Source organism: Camelus bactrianus, chromosome 25 (genome assembly GCF_048773025.1).
Source record: "Camelus bactrianus isolate YW-2024 breed Bactrian camel chromosome 25, ASM4877302v1, whole genome shotgun sequence".
Classification (NCBI taxonomy): domain Eukaryota; kingdom Metazoa; phylum Chordata; class Mammalia; order Artiodactyla; family Camelidae; genus Camelus; species Camelus bactrianus.
The window spans coordinates 11,440,116-11,459,002 of record NC_133563.1 but is presented as its reverse complement, the minus strand read 5'-3'; the positions used below and the strand labels follow the sequence as shown (position 1 = coordinate 11,459,002).

Here is an 18,887-nt window from a genome sequence, read left to right as displayed (position 1 = left end):
GAGGAGGAGTGTTGTATCTAATTTATTTCTGCAGATGTGATTTAGAAACTGAATTTTAATATAGCAAAGCTTTGAATATCTTCGCTGTCAGCAGAAAATTCCTCCATCCCTGCTGCTGGAGAATATTGCTGCTTGAAGTTTTAACAGGGAAATAAAAACTGCAGTGAGAAAACTCATACAACTGGTAAATGCTGCTTACAAACTGGAAAAGAAGTTCGGTTGTCAGCAATAAAAGAAGCATATTATCCACACAAAATATGTGGTATCATCTTCATCGTGGTAACTTGCTAGGAATGAAAATTAATTTGGCTGGTTCCAACTCGAGGAACCTAAAGAAAAGCAAATATCTCAAAGATCAGAGGACCTTTACAAAGGATCAGCAGCTGACAATCAGGGGGACCACAGCTTAACTCCTCCCTGAGGAGAAAAGACACTAACTGCATTTCAAGAACAGTACCCAAGGTGCACTCTGAAGCAGGTTCACTGATCACTGAAAAATAAAGTTATTGTCTTTTCAGAAAGGTTAACTAGTTTAGAATGCCCCTTTCCTTCTGGTACATGTCATCATCCACACATTACTGCAATAGAATGAGTAAGAGAAAAGAACATGTATTTTAATGACAACTCAAATACGAAGTCAAAAGTAACATAAAAATGCCTACCCGTCTGGCTGAGCTGAGAAGCACTGCGGCTTTTCCGGGAGAGACCAACAATAGCTACCATTTTGGCCCCAATGCTAGAGCGCCGCTTTTTGCCGCCGGTGCCCAGGGCGCCCACCGCAGTGTCAGACTGGCTGCCATCGTTCTTCTCCAGCGAGCACATGTCTCCGCTGATGCTGGTGCTTTTAGTCATGTTCTTCCCCGAGATGCCCATTTGTCTGCTTTGCATTTTGGTTGTAAAGACACTGTAGGCCGATGGATCGTTAAAAGTGAAGGCAAGAGTGAAAAGGAAAAGACAGAAAAGGTATTTTAGATGAAGTATCTGGAGCACAAATCAATTCTACCTTTTGTGGGACATACTTCTAGGATTTAAAAATTTTCAAATACCATGGTCTTGAACGGGTTTTACTATTCAGCGCCGACCTTAACATTACTATCAAAAATCAGATTTACGATTTCATCTCTGCTTTTAAAGAAGGCACTGGTTTGCATGGCTACAGGAAAATAAAAATTCATGAAAAATCAGTGGGCTCATTTAAGAGAATATGCTGTCCTGCAAGAGCAATGTGCTTTGAGGCAGCCATATAACATAAGAAGGAAGTTTCCAAAGCATTCTTCTCCAATTTGCCTTACCCTAGTCATCAAAAAGAAATTCAGTGAGTGAGGGAATTTTACAAAAAATGGCAAAAATGACAGCATCCATTGCTAAGGGTAGCCCTTTAATTAAGTTTTTTCATTTCATCTTTAAGAGTTAGCTAATAATTGTTAAATTTTCTAAAAGGGATTGATGTTTTTGGTCATTTTGAATTAAAAATAATTTATTTCACTCTACACAATTTCATATTTATTGATATGTCTATATTCCAAAAATGAAGAAAAGATTTTCCTCTTGCATTCATTTGAAAGAAAGAAAAATCGTTATCATTTTTCTAGACAATATGGTCAGAAGGCCATCAGTGAGTGAGCTGATTGAGGATCTACTTGCTAGACTAACACTACCATTGGGAATAATTAAAGAGAGAAGCTTGGATTCTTCTATGTTGACTGGGGTAGAGGCACGAGTAGAGGGTGAAGCATCTGAAAACAGGCCATCCAGCTGGTCCCACACCTGGGAGAATGTGAAGGAAGCAGCCTGCTTTGAGGAATGGGAAGATTCATTTACACATCATCAATTTTTGACTCGGTATTAGAAAGTCATAGTTTCTGCTTTAATTTGGTTCTGACAGTCTGAGTGTGTAACATTCAATTATAAAAACAAAAGAAAAGAATAAAAATCAAGAAACATTAGTAGAATCTATATACATCAGCTGAAGGATGAGGACAATCTGACCTACTGAGGTGAGCTCTTATCTCTAATTCATTTATCAGTCTTCCTTAAACAATTGTTTTCTCTTGTCTTAGAATAAAATCTACTAAAAGTCTAGGACCACATGTTAACTTTATTAACCTATGTCCATTTCCTCCAAGTATTTAAGAGGGAAAAGACCCAGTGTGAAATTTTTTAGAAGTACAGTAAAGTGAACTATTTTATCCCTCACATAAGTTTTAAGAAGAAATGAGGCATAAACAGACCGAAAGAGAAAGAAAACAATGTATATACTTCTACAGTACCCCAAATCAACCATTTTCAAGCTTGCTTGATTTTGCTATTCTTGAATAAGCAACTATAGAATAAAGTAGAAAGAGTTTTGGAAGCAAGAGATAGGGGCTTAAATTCCAGCTTTGCTCCTACTTAACTGACTTCCTTTAGAAAAGGTAATTGCTCCTCTCTGAGTCTCGGGTTCCTTATTTATAGAATATTTTATTTTACTTTCTTATTTTAAAGAATAGAGATAATATGTCTAAAGTAAAAACTTAATAAATGGAAATTATAACAATTATTATTATGAATACAGATGATAAAATAAGGTTAAAGTCCTTCAACATGTATTATATATGTAAATACTTAGCATCCATAGAAATGCTATTCATAATTATAAAATTTAAAACTTCTGAGTTTAAAATGTCTAAAATGGTTTTCATATAGCCAGCATTATGTAATGGAGAGTGGCCAACACTGAGAGTCAGGAAATCTGAGTTAGATTTTTGGCTTCACTGAGTGATCTTAGGAGAGTTGTTTCCCTGTCTGGAACTTACTTTCCACCTTCAATAAATGAAAAAAACTTAAGTGAAGCACTAAGCAGAATGAAAGGCACATAAGAGCTCCAAAAATTACTCTCTTCCTCCTTCTCCTTATTATTATTATCACCACCACCCCCATCATCATCCATTAAACATGTTGAACTGCAATATCTGTAAGGTTCCCTTTAACTGAGAAATGCTTTGCTCCCCAGGCATCTCTTGTTTCATGGATTCTGGGCAAATAAACACAGAAATGCAACATAGGACTTTTACAATACGCTATCATCATAACAGGCATGGCATAGCCTAGAAAAGTCAAAGTTTAGTTGAGACTAAGACTTTCAAGATAAAAACATATGTCCCATAGTCACAGTAACTGGTACTCCTGTTACGTGGATTTTTTACCCTAATCACATACTTTTCCAAAAGAACCACCTAATCTACTACCCACCAAAGAAGTCAGAGATAGACTCTCAAAATACTGTACCTTGTGATTTTTGAATTGTAATTTTCATGGTTGAATGTAAAGGCCACAAGGAACTTGGCCAGAAACAAGCAAGATATAATAAAACACTAACTGATAAGTAGCGCAGCGCCCATTTGGTTTCACAGCAGTACACTTCTCTTCAATTTGACAACTTTGATCACGCATGATCTACAAAAAGAGTTACTAAAAGTTCTGTGAGATGGATCTAATTCTCATCTCCTTGAAACTCAGAGATCACCAGGGATGAGCTTATGAGTAGTTGCCCTCCGGTGCTGTGTTTTGAGGGGAGGGAGACTGAAGCTAAAGTGTCATTACTGGTTTCCTTTATTTTCCTCACCTGGCCATCACTTAAAACTATAAGCAAACAATGCTGCAAGCAAACAAGCTACCAACCGAAAATAAAAGTTTTTTGACTCTGTATTTACAGAGTACTTTGTAGTAAAGAATCTGTAAACATGGGTAATTATTTGGAATGCTTAGTGTGGTTAAGAAAGCAAAGACCCATTCATTCATTACATTATCAATTACTTTAAGAGAAAATATGTAAGGGTCTGGTAATATGGTACATTTCCAATATTGTTGCTGGGGGTATCAGTGACAGATTTCTGAAAGGTAATAGGGTGATATGTATCAAAAGCTTTGGAAAAAAAAAAAAGCCTACCTTTTAACCTATCAATTCTACTTTTAGGACCTATCCTAAGGGGAAAACAGCAATGTTCACAGATTTAGTAAGAATGATATTTATTGCAGAACTGATTATAATAGTAAAACACACATACACAAGGTAAAACCCATAAATGTCCAACAGTAGAGGGTGTTTAAATAAGTTATGTTCATCAGTAAAATAGAATGTACCATTGAAAATGCTGTTGTAAATAAATATTTATTGACATAAATATATATAGTCTTGATATGGAGGAAAGGGCTTGAGGAAGCAGATATCTACAGCTTAACTTTGGCTGGTACACACACCAAATAAGGATTTATGCTACTACTAGGGTACGCAGGCAAATTCAGGCCCCAGAGTGACACAGTGTCACAAACAGAAAAAAAAAAAAAAAGAAAGAAAGAAATCTATACAAAAAGAAATAAACATCTCTTGCTAAACTGGGTAGTTCAGGAAACCTGGATTCATAGATGATCTACCAGTTACCTGCACAAGAGGGAAATAAAGGGAATATGAAGAAAAATAAAATTATATGTTCAGAATGTTTCTGTTCTTTGGGAAAAAGTACAAATGTACATGGCAAAAGATCTAAAGGCTACACCGTGAACAGTGTGCTAAAAGTAGTTTTAATTTCCTTAAATTGGTAGTTATGCTTTTTAAAAAATGTTCTTTCTGTCTCTATTTTGCTTTTTCCAAACTGAATATAAAAGGTATTGGCAACATGAAAAAAAAATTAAACAGACAAATGAAAAGAGCAATCAAGGACCAAAACAGGTGAAATAATTCAACCTGCACAGTTCATTACATGGGCTAAAGGTACAGCACGGCTTTCGAGCTAACTCTGAGATTCCTGCACAATATCGGGCATTGATACAGGATGCTCAGTTCCAGAAAGAAACACAGCACTTCCACACTTCCACTTACTGTTTTATGTGTGTTTTCTAATCTTTGGCATTGGGAAAACAATGAAAAACTGTATGTATTTAGTATTCTCAAAATACGTAAAATTGCCAATGCAAGTGATTTCTTTTATGACATACCTGCAGTCGTTGAGAGTTGTATCCTGAAAGATTTTAAAGAACAGATCTAGTATTGTCTATCATTAGGAGAAAGGTAATGAAAGGCAGGTGAGATATTTGTAAATATTCCCCAAAGGCTTAAATGCATACCTTAGGGATTATGGGAGTTGTGTTATTAAACTAAAAGAAGTTTCCAGGCCAAAAGTAAGCATTAATAGGTTTGAATGAACAGAACTAAGTAGTTTCGCTGTTAAGATAAACAGCAAACACAGGACAACGACAAATTCTGAGTTTGTGAGTACGGGCATAAGAATAACAATGTAAATAAAATCTAGAGTCAAGTAAAAATATTTCACCATATGGAGAGCTGGGAAGGTGGCTAGGAGAGTACTTGCCCAAGAACTTAGAGACTGAACATCAGAGATGAGAATGGCTCAGAATGTGTGGGAGGAAGCAGAGAGGGCCAGCCGCTCCTACTGTGGAGTCTGAGAAACGCAGCACAGGAACAGAAGGGAGGGGAGCTATTCATAACACCTTGGGCTAGTAAGTGGTGCTAGAGAGGGCCTGCAGGACTCAAAAGTTAGAAGACAGCAGTAATAGTGACAGAGTAGAAAGAAACCCATGAGACTGGCCAAGTTCCCAAACATTATGTCACCTTGAAAGGTTTAATTCCTTTTCCTTCCCATTGCTGCATTCCTGGAGGCAGGTGCCAAGAGCTAGTCGAATACCTATCACTCTGATAACTCACACCTGATTTCAACTGTTGCCTGTCAACGGATGCCTAGCTTTTGAGAGCCATTTGTTGAATTCTGGCATATTCCTTGTGGTGGAGTTTGGGGGAGGGAGAGAAGGGAGGGTAACAAACCCTGTTCCTGTCTAAAGTTCACCTCATTAAATATTTCTCTATATTAAATATTATTTCTTTCCTAAAAGGTGAAACTTGAAATTATGATGATCCTACATGACAATTTAATAAACTTTATTTCACTTACTCAAAAGACCACCTACAATTTTAGGCTAGTAAAGTAATAACCATTTATTCAAACAATGTTTATTGAACATATATTCCCACAAACATAGGGATACAAAAACGGTGTATTATATAGTCTCTTGTAATTAATTTACTGGCAAATACATCAGCATGTAAAATGCAAATATGGCTGCATAAGAATATGATCTTAGTTTATAACTGAAATTCCAAACACCAGCTCTAAAATCAAGAAACCTTAATTAAGTTAAACATTCAAGAAAACATGTCTCTGAAGAGTATGTAAAAACTGAGTTTCTTGTGCTAATTCTTTGATTCCTAGAGATGACAGGAATTCAAAATTTAGTATTTTTTAACATTCCTTCAGGTACTATATATGTAAATGCACCCTATTAATATGCTATAATGTATTATTAGTATAATATCTAAATGTAATAGAAGGGGTGTGTGTAGGTGTTTATTCTACAAAGCTGATGTCCAGAGTTAGGGAGGAATATTTAGCTAATCAACAAAGTATGTTTAGTTAAAAACATCTGCCTTGATTACAGTTATTAGCAATGAAGCTATGTTTAATGTTCTTAAGTCTTGGGTCTCTTGACAGGAAGCAGGCCTTGGTGGTCACAGAGCAGGTCACTGCTCACTTAGGAGAGTTTCGGAGCACCAGGAAGGCCTGCCATCTCCAAAACTCCTTTCCCAACAGCTTGTTACTGCCTAAAATGCCAGGATATGGAAGATTTCTTTAAGGAAGAAAAAAGATTCATTTCTTGTTTTGCTTCCTTTTAACATGTCACTGCTCCCAGCATTTAATCATTCATTTAAAAGATATTTACTGTGTACCTATTATGTGGCCAGCACTGTTCTTGGATTCAGAGGTGCAGTAGAGTTAAAAAAAAAAAAAAAGAGAGAGAGAGAGAATGTCCCTGTATTCATGGACCTTTTATTCATATCGTCCTGGAGAAAGACAATAAATAAGTGAATACACACTAATTTCAGATCGTGATAAGTGATCTGAAGAAATAAGACAGAATAAAGTGGTAACAAGGGACTGGAAGGTTGGGGAAGGGGCAACATTAAACAGGTGGTCAAGTAAGGCCCCTTGACAAGCAAGCTGAGTATTGAATGACGAAGCCAGTCACGCCGAAGAAGAGGGTTCTCTAAACTGAAAGGGGAGTAAATGCAACCAAGAGGTAGAAACAAACTTGGCTGTTGGAGGCAACTGATAAAACCAGTGTTAACGGAAGGAGGTGAAGGCGAAGATACTAACATAAGGGGAGGTTGGGAGAGGATGAGGCCTGGATGTGCTGGAATGAATACATGTCCTGAGCTACTTACCCTTATCTCACCGCCTATTCCACATCAGAGCTGCCCTCGGGCTGTGAGAACACACCCGGCATAGGGGGTTGCACCAAGAGGCCTGAGATCTAGCCCAATATTTTAAATCTAAATATAACATTAATGGGCATTTTAGAAACAACGTAATTACCTTCTTTAAACAGTGACAGGTCTATAAAGGCTAGATCATTAAAGGAATTAGGAGGATTCGTTTATTATTGAACATTCATAAATTGATATAAACTCTTAAGTCTATCTATATATTAATCCTTCACTGTCTCTTTTTGGAGGGGGGAGGTAATCAGGTTTGTTTGTTTATTTAATGTAGGTACTGGGGATTGAACCCAGGCTTCAGGCATGCTGAGCACACGCTCTATCACTGAGCTATACCCTCTCCCTATTTACTATCCCTTGAATTTATAAATTCCCCATCAAATTATTGAATAACAGATTTCCCCCTCCCCCCATGATGGGTTTGAAGAAATCTACTTTAAGGAAAATTTTTAAACATTATTTTATAAATCAAAAGTATATGCTTCCGGAGAAAAGCCCTAGCTGCCAGATTCAACACTGCTTATGTGACCATGGGGTTGTGGGGTGGATTGTGGTTGCCAGACCCCCAAAACTCAAATAATGAAGCCCTAATCCCCGCAGAATGTGAGTGTATTGGAGCTCGGGCCCTTAGAGAGGTGATCCATTTAAAGGGAGACGCCTAGGGTAGGCCCTCGCCCAACCTGACTGGTGTGCTTATAAAATGAGAAGATTAGGACACAGACAAGCACAGAGGAAAGACTACACGGAGACCCGGCAAGAAGGCAGTCATCTACAAGCCAACGAGAAAGCCTCAGAAGAAACAAAATCTGCTGCCACCTTGATCTCGCGCTTGTAGGGTCCAGAACTGTGAGAAAATGAATTTTTGTTGTTTAAGCCAACAAAAAAAAAAAGAAAAAAAAAGTTTGTTTCTCTCTCTGCCTATAACACAGTAAACATGATTTCTAATCACTTATTTTGTCCATTTTCATATGAGCCTTTTGCAATGTCTTTTACTATGTTAGCTGTACTTCCCTGGATTCCCTCTAGCTGTGTTCTGTCTTGCTCAAAAAGTTAAATGCAAAATCTACACTTCAAATGTACATATTTCCATGTCACTCGCTTTCACTGTTAATTTAAGATAAAAATTTAGAGAAAAAATTTATGTAAGAACTGTAATTTTAAAACGTTTTCTTTGGAAAACTGTATTTCTTTGACTTCAGTTACCTCTTTTTAAACAATCCTTAGAGACAAGATCTAATTTCTTCCTTCTTTCCTTTCTATTTATCTAATTATTTATTTATTTATTGGAGGGGAGGAAATCTAACTTCTATTTTGTGTTCTTTTTCTCCTTGAATTTTTAGGCCTGCAAATATTTTTCATTCAGCTAATTTAAACTATAGCAAACGCTCTCATCACTAATTAACAGATTCCTTTAGCTAACATCTACCGTGTACCGACCTGGTGGCAGGGCCCAAGGGAGCCGGTGGGGCTGAAACAGTGCCTGGGCTCCCTGCTCTTGCTCTGAGGGGCCAAAACTGATGGGAAGAATACATTTTTTTCTGCACACAAAAGGGGAATTTTCTTTAATTGGTTTTTTCAAAGCGAGTGTCCATTTCTAATCATCTATCCAGAGGAAAACATTTTTCCGGCTTGTGCAAAGTTTCCACTTAGGCTAGTGTAGCTTTGGCCCTGTGGCCACTAAAAACAATGAAATGAGACAATCATTGTTTAAGTAGCATATAGTTTAAGAATGCAAATATAAGAGTAGACATATTTATACAAATGAGCAAAAAAAAATGTAAGTATTGGAGAAAAGGGATGCAAACATGGGACTATGAGATTTCACTGAAGGGAGAGGAAAAAGCTGAGAACAGGAAAGTTTTATGAATCTGGGTCTTGAATGATGGGTAAAAACTATCACATGTAGAGAGAAAGAAAAATATTAAAATAAAGAATATTACGCATAAAATCCAGAGATAAGAAAGAATATGTCATGGTTTTAAGGTGAGTGGTGCAGTTCAGCTAAATTGTAAGGTATCACAGGCTAAGAGTTAAAGGTAAATCCAAAAAAGCAGATCAGACCCATGTTGCTATGTGGAGACTTGCAAAAGGAGTCACTAAAGCTGACAGAGCTGGGGAATAACATAAAAATGATAAATAAGGAAGGCTGTGTAGACAGGTGGGGCCATCATCCGGCTGTTTACAGCGCTCTGTTCTGGCAGGTGCATGCGCGGTTCACACTTCCTCACCCCCTTGAGGTTAGAAGTGGCTTTTTGACTTGTTTTGACAAATGAAATGTTAGTGGAAATGAGTCATACCATTGCTTGGGAGAACCATTTAATTGGTGGTGTTCAAGTCCAGCTTCTGTTTCCCTCTGCCACTGGGACTGTGAAAGACAGGGCCTCTATCAGACTGAGCCCCTGAGTGACTGCAAGGGACAGAAATAAACTTGCTGGTTATACCACTAGGAATGCAGGGTTGTTTATCACAGCAGCACAATCTAATATGCCTTGACTAACAAAGTCAGGAGCGACTGGCTACAGAAAATTCAATTAGGAGTTTACAACAATAATCCGGGGGAAGGAAATAAGAAGCAAGGCGACTGCACTGCTATTGCTAATGGAAAGCAAAGATTAATGTAGAAGTTATCTGGAAGGAACCATCTATTCAGCCTAGTATCTGGACCTGGAAATAAGATATAAACATAGCGCAAATTAGTAAGCACTTACTATATTCCAAATGGCCAAAGTGCTTTATATGAACTGACTCATGTGATCCTCACAACAACTTTTAAACAAGAGAAAACTGAGGCCCTGAGAGTCCAGCATTTGCCCAAGTGGTACTGGTTTAGGAAATGACCAGCACTGGAACCAGTGGAATTTCCTGATGGAGAGGTTCAATAGGAGGAAGCTGAACACTTAGGCCAAGTGCTAAGGGAACAGTCAGGGCTAAAAAGATGGAATCAATAATTTGTTGAGCAGGAGAGGACAGGTGAGGTTGGGATGGCCTAAGTGTGCAAGCCAAGAGCGTAAAGAGAGACAAATGAAAAAGGCTGAGAAAATACCCCAAAGAATACTGATATTTAAAGATTAGGAAAAAGAAGACTGACTGAGGGGAACAGAGAGATATATTCTCAGAAACAAGAACAACAGAATAGCGTTCAACTCCACAGGAGACAAGAGAAAGAGGTTCAAGAAAGTTGTGGTTAAATGATGCAAAAAGTTAATTAGCAGGAACGTTTAAGAAAAGCTATGGTTTTAAAAAAAACAAAACATAAATACAAAACAGAAACAGACTCATAGACATAGAATACAAACTTGTGGTTGCCAAGGGGGCGGGGGGTGGGAAGAGACAGACTGGGATTTTAAAATGCAGAATAGATAAACAAGATTATACTGTGTAGCACAGTGAAACATATGCAAGATCTTGCGTTAGCTCATAGCGAAAAAAAAAATGTGACAATGAATATATATATATGTTCATGTATAACTGAAAAATTGTGCTCTATACTAGAATTTGACACAACATTGTAAAATGACTATTACTCAATAAAAAAATGTAAAAAAAAAGAAAAAAAAAAGAAAAGCTATGGATTTGTAGGTTTAGAGGGTACTTTTGTCCTTTAAGAAAGCAGCTATTGAAATAGAGACATTCCTTCAAGATGTAGAAATACATGAGTTTAAAAACTTAGGTGAGAGAGTTTGATTGAAAACATTAAACCTTTATGCTATGAGGGATTTTATTAAAGGGAAATAGAAGGAACTCATGTACATTATCTGTTCAATAAAACCATCTTATCACAATTTCTAGATCCAAAACTGCATGGCTGATGGTTCACCAGAAGTTTCTTTTACTCATTGGTCCTCCTTTTCCTAACTTAGCAAATGAAGAGGTTAGAGATTGTTGTTAAGGTACTTTTAGCTCCAAATTTTTATGACTATAGTGTTTCTGCTAATCTTTTTAAAATTAATTCCTTTAAAATTTTCATGATTCCTTTTCCCTTTCCCTTTAATTCAGCTTTACCTATTGTTACTCACAATTTTCCTTGACATATGTACTTTAAGCAGTAACATGCCTCCCTTCACAAGTTTCCAGCATAAATCCCATAATCCTAACCCACCAATTCAATGTGTGTATAATCCCCTTAAATTTTTCTATTATTTCACCTGTACTTTTCAGCCAAACCTGACTATTTCTATACATAAATATTTTAGGCAGAAACAGACTTCCCTCTAACTCATTTTCGTTACAGATGTTTTTCTGATTTTACCACGTGATTACACAGAACAGCCAATAACATGAAAAAGTTCATGACAAGTTATCAGAAAGTATGCTTACTGGCTTGTAACTTCAAGGATCAATTTACATTTTTCACCATTCTTACCACTATCAAAGGAACACTAATAGTTAAAATTTTGTAGGGGAAAAAAAAACTGAGAACTTTGATGTATTCTTGCTAAGCATCAGCTCCATAATCAGTACAACAAGTTCTGTAGAGTATTTAACAAATAATGAATATTCTGCACAACTGAAATAATTATATTACATAAAAATTCACAATATGCTAAAAATAATGCTGAAAGCTAACCCATAATATGAAAATATTCTCAGACCATCACTTTACCATATAAAATCACATAATATAAAAATATTCTTGGACTATAACTTTAAACTATATAAACTCACTAGATGTTGTTTCATATATAAACAATATAAGAAACAAAATATAAAAATGTAAGATAGGTATAAATTAAGGATATTAATTCCTTAGACTCCAAAGTACAAAATACACTAGTCCCATATTTTGAAAAGTAGTGGATACTGATTTTTTTGAAAACTTGATTATAAATCAAATCCAAATTTAAAAAACCTCTACTTTGTGCAATCACATTGCATCACTTGAGACTGAGAACATACTTTAAATTTATATATCCTGATGAAATCTTATTATTATCTATACAACTCTCATATCTAATTAAAATCAATCATGCAAATTCATATAGAAGAATCTACCAGAACTTCTAGAGCCCCAAGGGATTAAAAGAACCAAAAACTCTTCTAGAATTTTAAGAAGCCAAATACAAACTACCCATACATTGTTCCTTTATATTTGGAAACAAGGATGCTTTATTGAATTTGTCTATGTTTTCCTTATACTTGCCTGACAATCACTGAGCAAAGAGAAGTCATATCTTCCCTTTTATCTTTCTTAGCATCTGTGGGAGTCAGAGAAAATGATCTGTACAGCATCAGAAATAGTTCCCACTGTTCAAGTTCCTAGAATTTGTGGCATCATGTCACATGACTCACATTATTCTTCTAGGTGAGCTTCGAATTATTACTCTAGTAAAGCAATAATGGCTCTTTACTACAAAAAAAAAAAAAGGTTTATGAAAAAAGATAGCCACTTTTACCATCTATCCTCTTTCACAGATAGTAGGGCTCAAGATCCTGGGCCATGGGACGTGGAAATGTCAGTGAAGAGGAGCATACTGTGTTTTCTGGGACAGTGTTGTTATCAGTTATCAGGTCCCTTGTTTGCTGAGGAGAAAATTAGGGTTCTTGGCTTAGAAATAAAAACCAAGGGATCTTTCCAACAATAACATTTATCGACAGACCAATGATTGTAGATATTTAAAAATATCAAAACAACACTCCAAGGAAAATTTTTTATATTTTTTAATTCAATTTTAGTGAGTATTGAAAAATTAACATCTGAAGACAGTGTGTGCGTGCATGCAAATGTGTACTTTTTGTATTTTAAACTTTCAATATATTACGATGTTTTGCCAGTTAAAAAGCCTTCCTGGCTGGGGAGAGATGCCCTTTCTGAGGCAAGCCTATTCTTCCTTCGAGACAGTTAGGGGCTCAGCCTGGAGCATGTCTTTGATATGCAAATTAGCCCAATCCAGAGCCAAACCTGGATTTACACCCTTCTATCTGGCCCATTTATACCAAAACAGTATTTCTCTGCCCTAAACCATCCCAGGGCCTCTTAAGGCAAGGAGAGCCCATCCCTATAACCCAAAGCCCAGCCTGCAGAAATTATTCAAACTAGCCAATCTTTAATTGCTTGCTCTGAGCTATCTTGTCTTTCCAGCCCCCAGTCAAAGTTCTGGCCTTGACTTTTCTCTCTTTGCTGCCCTTCTGCCTCCTGACCTACCCTGTTGCCTTCCCATGTGGCTCTGCGTGGGGTGGCATGCCTCCTGTTTCCTCAAAGTTCATCATAAACTTGTTCTCCTGAGTCCCTCCTGTGTCCCCTCTTTTGGCCATACCTGACCAACTATCACACAGAACAGCATGTATGTGCATACTTATAAGTAACTGTGCTTCTTATCAAGGACTATTATTTTAGAAAAACAAAATAATAAATTACAGGGGATACGAAGCAAAGCCCCCAGGAAGCTTTAATGTGTAAATTAACTTTGTAAGTATAGAATGGTATCTAGGTTAAGACTTAAACTTGCATATTTTAAATCAAATTTAGGCACGTCATGTGGAAAACAAAATATTTTTTATAACTGGTAATCCCTTATTTTTTGTTAAAATATACTTTCCTTGCCTCGTTGGATGAATACTGGTAATTTCTCTTTGATTAAATGCAGTGTTAATAAATCCAGTATCTTAAAATTCCCAAGGTTATCCTTTTGTTTACCCTAAGGAAACTGTTGTTATTCTTTCATGTAAAAATGTGCAAATACAGGATTTAATTCAGCATATTTGCTTAGCTTGTATCTATGCAAGCAGACAATGTTACAGTCATTACCCATGTATATACTTGTTTTACATGTCACTCAAATGTCACCATGGGCAGAAAGATTATAATCTCCTTCAATGATTATAATGACAGTAATATTTTGACAAGATGTCCTTGGTCATATATCCTGAATCTTCCTTGGAACCATTTAGAGGAAGGCTTCAGCTTGTTAGAAAAAAACATTTTTTTCCTTCTTAGATTCCAAGTCAATCAGTTCTACAAAGATTGTGAATTTTTTTCTAGAATGGTACCTCGGTACACACAATGCTAGTCTCTTAAGGTTAGAAAATCCACTGGAATTGGAGCTAACATAGGGAAGTCAGGTGAACCATTTTTCAGTCTAGGTTTTGGGAGTTTTCCTATTATTATTATAAATCTGAAGGACAAAGAATAACCTGATAAAAGCATGTAGTATATTAAAACAAGAAGCACTGCCAAATGTTTCTGAGCTAAAGTATGCTTTTCTTAATATTTATAATTTCCAACACAAATGTGAGGCATTAAGTATTGCATCTTTGGCCTCATTAAGCAAACAAAGCAAAATATACAGTGAGAATGTCAAGAATACAGCTACACTTCTCTAAGTATCAATATTTTATAAATTTTTCTTGGTTGAAGTAATCAACAAAATGATTCTTTACATTTTGTTTGCCAAAAACAAGGTATTTTAAGAGAGTTACTTTTCAACATGCTTCAAAGAAAAGGAAATTAGATTTGAATTGGGCCAAATTCCTCCTATTGGGGTAATGAAGTAGTTCTACTTTTCAGAATCTCTTATGCATGGTATCTCACAGAAAAAGTTTTATGTTCAATTCTTAGGTAGATATGTAGTTCAACAATATGATTTATTCAAGGTGACAAAATCTCGTAATTTTATCAAGAGGGAAAATGTAAGTTTAGGTTCAAATTCACTGAGACATGGGTTCCTACCCTATTTCTATCATTTAACAGTTCATGACCTTGAGCATATTTCTTAACTTGTACTGAGCTTTTCTTTTCTCATTTTTTATTATACACTTTTCCACTTGAAGCTGCATGGGGCAAGAACTTTTATCTCTTTTCCTCACTGCTACAGCCCTCACTGCTATTTTAAAGGTTTTAAAATAACACCTGCCACATGGTATGCGTCCAGTAAATATTTGTTGAATAAATAAAGTAATCTAACAAAAGCAATAACCCTCGCACAAGGTTGTGAAGGGAATTAAATGAAGTAATGTATGTATAGCATTTAGCACAAGTTCTAGAATACAGTTAAGATAGTTAGCTTTAATTATTATGTATGTCTGCAATTACATGGGAATACTGAGGCTTTACTAAGAACAGAAACTAAAACTTGCTAGATTTATTTGAAGCAGCCATTTTACATAAACAGAGGTTCTGTGGCCTCCAAGAAATGGTCCCTCAGACTTCATTTAGATAAATAACTCCCATATCTTCAGTCCTTTCAAACTTTAAAAGATGTATTTCAGTGGAAATATTTATAAGGTAATCTTGTTACACAGATGATTAATACTTAATGCATATACAAGTAAACTCAATTTAACAGACATTTATTGAGTGTCTATAAAATGTCAGATACTGTGGTTGGTACTGAATGAAGTTATACACTTTGGTCACTAAATGAAATGATACACCCAATACCTTGACATTTCTTACAGGATTCAATTATAAGCATATAAAAAGCAGATGTGTTTATATTATGCTTTATGTTTTATTTTACAATAGGATTTTAATTTTAAATGTTGAAACCAATAATGTTGCTAATTGACATTAAATGGTGACCCTATATTTTAAATGTAAAAATGTAAATTTAAAATGCAACATTTATTACATTCTACACAATTAAATCTTTACATTTAAAAATTCTTATGTTCCAAAAATAAAAATTATAAATCCTCACTTTTGAATGATTATATTATAGATTAACACACAATGAAACTATTAAATTGCCCAAGATTTATCATTAGTCATTTAGAGTCAAATTTATATAAATATACACAATTATGCCATATATATATGTTTTGCAAGTAGGCACATATAAAAAGTTTAATAAGAAAATCTGGATTTAAAAGATAGAACTTACCAATAAAATTATTGTACTAAGAGACCAGAACTTTGCAGCATTCAACAGTCTACTAAAAACAAAACCAAACCCTATTCTTTCTTTCTTCTTTCCAACAAATATGTATCTTTCCTAACCAAGATTTCTTAAACCATGCTTCTCTCAGAAGACACAGGCAAAGAGTATGACTTTGTTTATTTTATTCTGTTGAATTATGCTTTATGAAGGCTCTAGATCTCATTGCACAGTACTATAGGCACCAGTTTGTGAACACTTGAAATGTGTTTCCTCCAAATTGAGATGCACTGTATCACGTATACACTGCTTAGATATACACTGTAATATACATGAAGTTTAGAAGTCTTCATATACCTCCCCAAATAATAAAATGTATCAATCTTTTTATATAGATTAAGTTTTGAAATGAGAATATTTTGGATATACTGGGTTAAATAAAAGATACTATTATATTAATTTAACCTATTCCTTTTAATTTAATGTACCTATTCAAGTATTTAAACTTACAAATTTAGTTCACATTATATTTTTATTAGATGCTGCTTCTTTAGATAACTGGCTTATAATGGCATAGATTCCAGCAAAAATATTTGATATAAAATGTATTTTCCTACACAAATTATCATTTCCCTTTGATATTAATTATGAAATTACTGCTCTGTGAAAAAGTTGGACTAATGTAAAAACCTTATAAAGGCAATCAAATGATATTATTGACAAAATATTAAGCTGAGTAGTGAAAATAACTATAATACAATTGACACTCAAAATAAGTACTGAAAATATAAAGCAGTAAAGGGAATACTTAGCAAATAAATATCACAAAGTGAGGTGGGCACATGCTCTAAAATAAATAAGCTGTTTTTCTATTTTGATACTTCCTTGGACATATATATTTCAACTCTGTTAAGGCAATGATTCTTAATCTTGAACAAAAAATACTCGGTTTCAGTAAAGAGCATAGCTATTCACCAAGTTGCTTGAGTTGGAAATCCAAGAGGTAATCCAATTTATCCTCACACCTAATCTACCACTAGTTCTTAAAGATCCTACGCCTAAGATATCGTCGTATCCTTCTACTCTCTCCATACTGACTTTCACCAGTCAATTGCATGCCACTCTTGTCTACTCGGCTGCAACAGCATCCTAGCTGCTCGTGTTCCACTTTCCACATAGCGGCCAGAGTGATTTTTTTTCTAAAACATAATTTATGTCACTCTTCTGCTAGAATTCTTCAATGTCTTCTCATTGCACTTGGGAAAAAACCCAAAATCCATAAAGTAGAAACTACCAGAAGAAAATTCCCTTATCTTTCAACTATCAGTCTATAAACCAAACTGCTTCTGCAAACTATTCTTTTTCGCTCCTGGCTAACAACAACAACGAAGTCCCTGCTCCTTGCAAATACCAAGTCCTCCCCAGGAGCTCGGGATCCCACCCTCTTCCACCAAAGGTCCTATAAAACGTTGCATGGTTTCACTTCATTTCGCTTTTCTCTATAAACTACTTTTCAGCCACAGTAGCCTCTTTTAAATTTCTGAAAATTGTCTAGCATTTTTCCACCTCAAGACTTTCATATATTGAATCCTGCTTGAAATACCCCTCAGAATAATCTTATGAAATGGAAACTATTATAGGCACAGAAGAACATGAAACAGGAAAGTTACGAAGTTTGCCCAAGGTCTCATCGGTAGTAAGTCGTGAAGCTGGTATTTGAACTCAGCCGTCTGATTCTAGAACTCATACCCTTAGCCAACACACTTTACTGCAAGAAGATGAAAACAAGTTCTACTTAGCTTAGAGCAAGGTTGCCAAACTTTGGCCCCCATCAGAATAATCTGAAGGGCTTGCTAAAACACTGATTACTCTTCCTCATTCCCAGAGTGTTCTATCCCAGAGATTTTGATCTGGGGTGATAGCCGAGAATTTGCATTTCTCACAAGCTCTCAGGTGGTTATGATGCTGCAGATCCGGCAATCATATTTTGAGAATCTCTGGCTAAGACTCACATAGTACGACTATATCCCACGTGAAAGACGGTACATCTTAACTCGCTGTTTAGTAAACAACATTCAGGCCATTCCTTTTGTTTTGCTCAATTCTTTCTGACTTGCATTTACTACCTACCTACAAGCAGTGCTACTCTCCTTCACCTTCCAGGCATTATACAGCAGGGTAGGAACCCTGCGGATCTTCCGTATGCCTTAGGGATTTTTCCAGCCCCGCAATCAGACTTACTTCCTCTCCGCCTACCCAGTCAACATTTTTGCTTTCCTGTCCTTCTATAAGGATGAAAATTTAAGTATTTGAATTTAGACGGTAGTTCTATGCTTTAAAATTATTAGCAAAATTAGGTTAATAAGAAAGAGTGTAGGCTCATAAGACTGGAGTTCTGGCTTTAGAATTAGCTAACATATCCTTTAGACAAAATGATTTGACCTCTCTGGCCTCAGTCCTTCGATTGTAAACTTAAAAGAATGGATATTTTGGAATGTAATATAATTCTGTTACAAAAGACAAATTCTAAAATGACTCCAAAGAGAGAGCGTGCAAAGTAGAATTTTTTAGTAAGGCTAATAAGCTTAGAGTAATATAGAACAAGAATATTCCATCTAAGAAAATAATAAATACACTAAAATGCAGTTATCTTGTTAGGCAGTTAGAAATAACCGGACAAGAGGGTACGAAGGGGGAGGGTGCAACCCAGAAAAAAACCAGTACGCCTGCACTTGGGATAAGGGGCT

General features: G+C 35.8%; 1 protein-coding gene across 12 annotated transcripts in view; it reads right to left on the bottom strand.

Moving 5' to 3' along the window:
- RIMS2 (regulating synaptic membrane exocytosis 2) overlaps positions 1-18,887 on the bottom strand; it is a 509,607-nt gene that overhangs the window by 75,807 nt on the left and 414,913 nt on the right. For 6 of the 12 annotated variants that reach the window (XM_074352612.1, XM_045517252.2, XM_074352613.1 and 3 more), the window contains one exon: positions 663-904. The exons of the other annotated variants lie outside the window; for them this stretch is intronic. In XM_074352612.1, coding sequence (XP_074208713.1) covers positions 663-904 — 242 coding nt within the window. The remainder of the gene's footprint in view (positions 1-662; positions 905-18,887) is intronic. 12 annotated transcript variants of the gene reach the window in all.